General features: G+C 40.1%; 1 protein-coding gene across 1 annotated transcript in view; it reads right to left on the reverse strand.

Moving 5' to 3' along the window:
* LOC139735924 (leucine-rich repeat flightless-interacting protein 2-like) overlaps positions 1 to 5,661 on the reverse strand; it is a 50,934-nt gene extending 45,273 nt beyond the window's left edge. Inside the window, exon 1 of the mRNA XM_071646678.1 lies at positions 5,094 to 5,661. Coding sequence (XP_071502779.1) covers positions 5,094 to 5,303 — 210 coding nt within the window. The 5' untranslated portion in view covers positions 5,304 to 5,661. The remainder of the gene's footprint in view (positions 1 to 5,093) is intronic.
* Between the last annotated feature and the right edge of the window lie 339 nt (positions 5,662 to 6,000).

The raw sequence follows: 6,000 nt of genomic DNA on the forward strand, positions 1-6,000 counted from the left end.
ATTTCGAAAATTTTGGCTCTTGCAAAATTTTCACAATTAAAATGCAAATGAACATTCATCATTTTACATTATTTTTGTGCAAGTATTTCTATTTCTATTTCTCTTTTTTGCGCTCAGCCAGGTACAGCTGTAAGACAAATAATATTTCATCTCACATTGAAAAAAATGTAACTTCTCTGTGACATTGTTCATTGTATTTGTACCTCTACACGAATACGTCACATCGCCGATGTACAATCGTATACAGCTGTAATGAAGCTTTTGGTCAGTCCTTGTGGTTCAGGTTTACTGTATTCCACACTGTACTATTACTACCGCTACACTACTGTAGATTATGCGTGGCAGCTTAGAACGGAAAAAAAAAAAAAGGTGAATAGACCATTGAACTCATTATCACACACAAACCTCTGTGATCTTATCAATTTCAAACTAGCAGTGGGTCTGTTCCTCAAACTGCACTAAGATGCACAAATCCAGTTGCACTGTATAGCATTCACAAGGTCGCCAGCATTACAGCTTTAATGCATAATACAGACTGTATATGTACCAACTGTACAATGTACATCACCATACTAATGTTTTACAACTACAATGTACATTCCCCATCCTCAACTACAATTGTACAGTGTACAAAACTGCATACGCTGATAAGCATGAGTGGGACTTCATAACACAAATGTTCACAAAAGTCGCGTGTACGATTTCACTGTATACTACGTACAGTTGTACAACACATTGTAGTTTAGCTTACTAGTAAATAATTACAGGGCACCTGTAGTCCCTCACCACTGTTTACGGTAGGTGCAGTCAGTGCATTCAAACAACATTATGAAATACATTAGTGGGATACTACCTGGTATTCAAAAGTGACTTGACATTATTACAGCTGTATATATTGTAAAATTGCAAATAATGCACTTTTAATATCTATTACAGACTATACAGGAATTTGGCTGCCTATGTTGTAACAAAGCACACTAGACAATGGTGTTACAACCTACAAATCTACGTGCCTTGGTGTGCATACAAACTGTACGTGTATACATTAATACATGTAGGTAGCTCCACTTGGAAGAAAATAATGAGATACAGCTCTGTACATGTACATGTACAGCACATGCATAGCACATTAATTGTATCTCCAAATGGATCTACTATTAAAGTGCAATTGTACGTACACGTGTACTGCATAAAGAAAGAAATTTGTACCTACTACCTTCCTTATTTCACCTCAAAGCTTTAAATTCAGTATACAGCAGTCTAGTGTAGGACATCTCTGTTGTGCTGTAACTTCTGTGCAGCACGCATACAGTGTAGCTGATTACAACCTTCAGCACAATATTCTGTCTTGTACATTTGTATTGTTATCTACAATGTCAATGGCTTTGTAGAAAGTATGATTCATACCATATTCTTCCTTGCAGATTCCTATAACAGGAGGTTGTTGTTTGCCTGAATATCAGAGTAGTGACAACAAGGCCCAATTTCTGGACTGTGAAATCTAACACTGGTGGCCAGAACTTGTGAGGGTACACTGTACTGTACAATGTACAAGTCTAGCCTTACCAAAGAAGGACTTAAAAAACAACACGCTGTAATGTATTTCCTGATCATTATACATTGTAGACATAGACCCCAGTTGATAATCCACATCCAACATAGCAGAGGTTTGTAGCGTTGATTGTCTTTAATTGATGCATTGTAAATCTAATTAAGTGCCTAAGTATTCTTTCTTTTTTTCAAAAGTAATTCAATAAGTTTTCATTGGAGACATACGATTGTAGCAATGTAGCACAACATAATATGAAAAGCATCCGTGTTTACAGCTATCAAGAACAGGTAGGGTACCTATTGAAATTTAGACTTACATGTACAACTGTACATACACATTGTACATAAAAATATGTACAGTATGTAAATGTTAAACTACAGTTTTGTACACATTAATTGTATGCAAGGTACAGCAGCCAGGTTGAATCTTGTGCATTGCATGCTGCATTTATACTGAACTTGCCTTACAGTAGTGTAGATGTACAACATGTAGGTCACCAAGTGTGGGCGGGAGTTCCTTGTATTGTGTGCGGCATTGTCACGTTTTTGGATGCTGCACACACTGACTCGCAAAAATTTAGTCTCCTCTGAGCAAAATAGTGTAGGAATACACGGGCATACGTGGTAATTGCGGGAGTGTCACGCACCCCAACAGTTAATACCACAAGTAGGACTGTACATGTACTGTACGTCTCATCACTAATGTTGTAAATCTTGAGGTTACCAAATCATTCTTTGTAATGAGACCATAATAACATCAAGTAATATAATCATAGCCATTATTAGAGTTGTTTGCTTGTTAGATTGGTCAAGATGCCGGAGTGCAGGAAACTTGAAAAGAAGTGGCAGTAAAAAGAGTCTATGGCACGTATTTTTTATTCAATAGTAAACCACAATGTTGACTCATTTCACCAATTTCTGGCTTTTTTGTTGTTGGTTTTGTGTGTGTGTGTGTGTGTGTGTGTGGTAATTTGGGATATTGGTCTGTAGTTATATACAGTGTAGTGTACAATGTACACTCTGTTGTTCATGGAGGTTCCTTCCACAGAGTACATTTTGTCTGTTCTAGAAGCATTCATCACTCAATATCCTGCAATGGTCAGCAAAAATCTTTAAAAGGCACTTCCACAATAATAACAAATTCTGACAACACTGCACATAATGAAGTTGACAGATGGATGTACCAGTTGTACAATGTACAAGTGTACATTTCCATGTTTTTCTTTGACTACAGTTCTCGTAGGATGTTTGTGAAAAAAAAAGAAAAAAGAAAAATCACCACCACAGAACCATGACACCAAACCATGCTGACATTACTGGAAAACCTATACTTACTACCGTACTGTATGAGTTGCACATGAACTATACAGTAAATGATGTTTTTAAGCCATTGTACAGTCTTTGACAAAGGCCACGGCATCTGTATTGTAGCACTATTTCAGAAAAAAAAAATTCTTTTACTTTAATAATGCTCCAATTCATAAATTTTTCAACATATCCACATAGTAGGTAGATAATCATGTCCGAAAAATGTAATGTCCGTAATGGCAAGCATTTTGTGTACCACATGATTCATACATGTAGTATCTACTTGTAATTAGACAATTTCTGAATGCACGCATGCATCTGGCAATATTTGTGGTAATAAATTCCTAAATGATGGCCATACTTCTATGGCAATGGCATCTTTGAGAAGCTGAAACATGTGACAATACATATCTACATGTGTACATTAAAACCTTACTAACCTATAAAAAAAAGGCCTTAAAATATGGACAATGGTGCTGATGTACAATTGTACTTTCATATGGTCAATGTAGATTCAGTATCTCAAATTCCATTGAATCAAATTGCGCCAAAATCACAGGATTTACTCAATAATTTATTTCCAATCCCTTGAATTTGATCCAAATTGGTCATTGGGAAATGTTGATATCAATGTAGACTTTCGTGTCGTCAATATCGATGTTTCCCAGTGACTGATTTCATCAGTTGGTTTCCCAATGATGGTCAACTCTAGTGCCCTCGATATTGACGTTTTCCAATGACCGTTCATCACGTTCAGCAGTTGGTTATGTCAACTAATATCAAGAGAAAAGGACTCATCGCGGGAGCTAAATATCAACGTGCCATGATTGTGGCAAGCTGAAGAAGTCGCAAGTCGCAGAGCAGAGTGGGAAATAAGCTATTAAATGTTCAAGTAAATCCTGACATTTTGGTGTAATTTGGTTAAGAAGAATTTCAGATATCAACATGGATACGAAAGTACATTGACGCCTTTTGACAACTGAATTGAAGTTAATTCTAGGTCACTCATGATTGTGATGTATGAATGATGTTGTTAGTGCCCATATAACCGCAGCAGCGACCCCAATACGTACCGTTACTACTGTATGTTTACAGCACCCCGCGCCGAGGTTAGTGCCCATCGCCCATATTTCTACTATCTAGTGGATTGTGCGTCTGCTGACCTATCTTTTTTTACTTTTACGGCTGCCTCCATAGACAATGTGAAGCCAGACACAGTCTCTGTAGAACATATCCCCGATAAGACAGACCAATCTTTCGGTCAAGACTGTGCATATGCATGGCTTGACAAACCCTGGCCCTACGACTTTGTAATTTAAGTTTACTGTAACAATAACTGGATTACCTCAATACAGTTCGGGAAACCCACTCACAAGGGGGGCCCCTCCTTATAAGTAACCCGTCCCCCTTATAAGTAACCCCGTCCCCCTTATAAGTAACCCCCGGGGCACCCCTTATAAGGAGTCTCCACGCTTTTTTGCAATGCAACGCGAAAATGAAAGGACTGCGGCAATTCGCTTGATTATGTCCATAAAGCTTCACAAGTTTCCTAGTTACTCACGAAATTTGAGCAAAATCGGTTTGAGGCATCATATCTAAAATCATAGATTTAAATGCGATGTCAAACGACCCATGCGAATGCTGAAATGCGAGCGATTACTGGCGTAAGTGTCGCCAGGCGCGGCGGCGCGGCAATGCTTGAGTGCAGACGTGGCGACTCAGTACATGTACTCAGTCGCCACGTCTGCACTCAAGCATTGCCGCGCCGCCGCGCCTGGCGACACTCACGCCAGTAATCGCTCGCATTTCAGCATTCGCATGGGTCGTTTGACATCGCATTTAAATCCATGATTTTAGATATGATGCCTCAAACCGATTTTGCTCAAATTTCGTGAGTAACTAGGAAACTTGTGAAGCTTTATGGACATAATCAAGCGAATTGCCGCAGTCCTTTCATTTTCGCGTTGCATTGCAAAAAAGCGTGGAGACTCCTTATAAGGGGTGCCCCGGGGGTTTGTTACTTATAAGGCCATATAGGGGGATGGGTTACTTATAAGCACGTATAAGGAGGGGCCCCCCTTGTGAGTGGGTTTCCCGAACTGAATACCTGATCAGCAATATCAAGCTACCAACGAGTATCATCTGCAAGAGCAAGAGATTAACCCAAATGGATTTAACGTGGAAGAATATTACAATATTTTACATCACAAACGTTGTTAGAATTAAAAGCATACCGCCTTGGCTATGTCGTTCAGCGCCTCATCCTCGGCGGTGTAAGCGCGACTGGTCTGTCGACTCCGTCGGCCGCCCGTGCTGGCCGGCGATGGGGTGCTCATGTTAGGCCCGCCCCCGACAGAACTGACGTCCACATCTACTTGAACTGCATCGACAGACATGTTTATCTGTGTGATAGATTCATTAAAATCCTTCAGAGTATGAGGCATTCGCGTTCATCAGTTGGTTACGTCACACACAAAACTTGCACACGGGTTTCATCCGATATGAAATGATGAATCAAAAAGGCATTCCAAGTGGAGTTTTACGTTTCATGTCGTAGTAACGGCAGGGCAGGGTACGAGCAGCTCAGTTTCCGTGTTTGGTCTCCTTCCAAGTGAAACCAGTATTTCTCTTCATTCACTGTGGCATATGCCATATGATAATCACTGGTACCAAGATGAAACGTTTCGCCGGTACTGTAAACCAGTAATATGCCAAAATATGCATTTATATTCTCCTAATTCAAACGTAAGGCCCACGTACGTCGTGCCATTTTGCAAGTAGTAAAACGGTTTTCCAGTCTCTTCCATTCGTTTATGTGTAGATGGTCCCAGTATACAGTTTTGCATGCACTTTTATGCCTGGCTAGGCGGCTGCTGTCGTGTGAGGGCCATGCATTTTGCACGGTTATCATTCACGGACGTACGTTCGCATTCCTTTGCAACACAAACCCATCTCACACGCCTATCCTACCTCTGTATGTGTGTGTACGTGTGTGTGTGTGTTCTAGTGCGGTGTGTAAGAACCCGGATGTCAATAATGCGCCATCTACGTTGGTCACCTCAAAATACCACCCCATGCTTTCTGGCATAGAGGACGCTTCAGCATCGTATATCATTATGCTCGGCATATTGTCTGTTTTTA

Source organism: Diadema antillarum, unplaced genomic scaffold (assembly GCF_040938485.1).
Source record: "Diadema antillarum isolate AM-2024a unplaced genomic scaffold, OU_Dant_1.0 seq00000609_RagTag, whole genome shotgun sequence".
Taxonomy (NCBI): Eukaryota; Metazoa; Echinodermata; class Echinoidea; order Diadematoida; family Diadematidae; genus Diadema; species Diadema antillarum.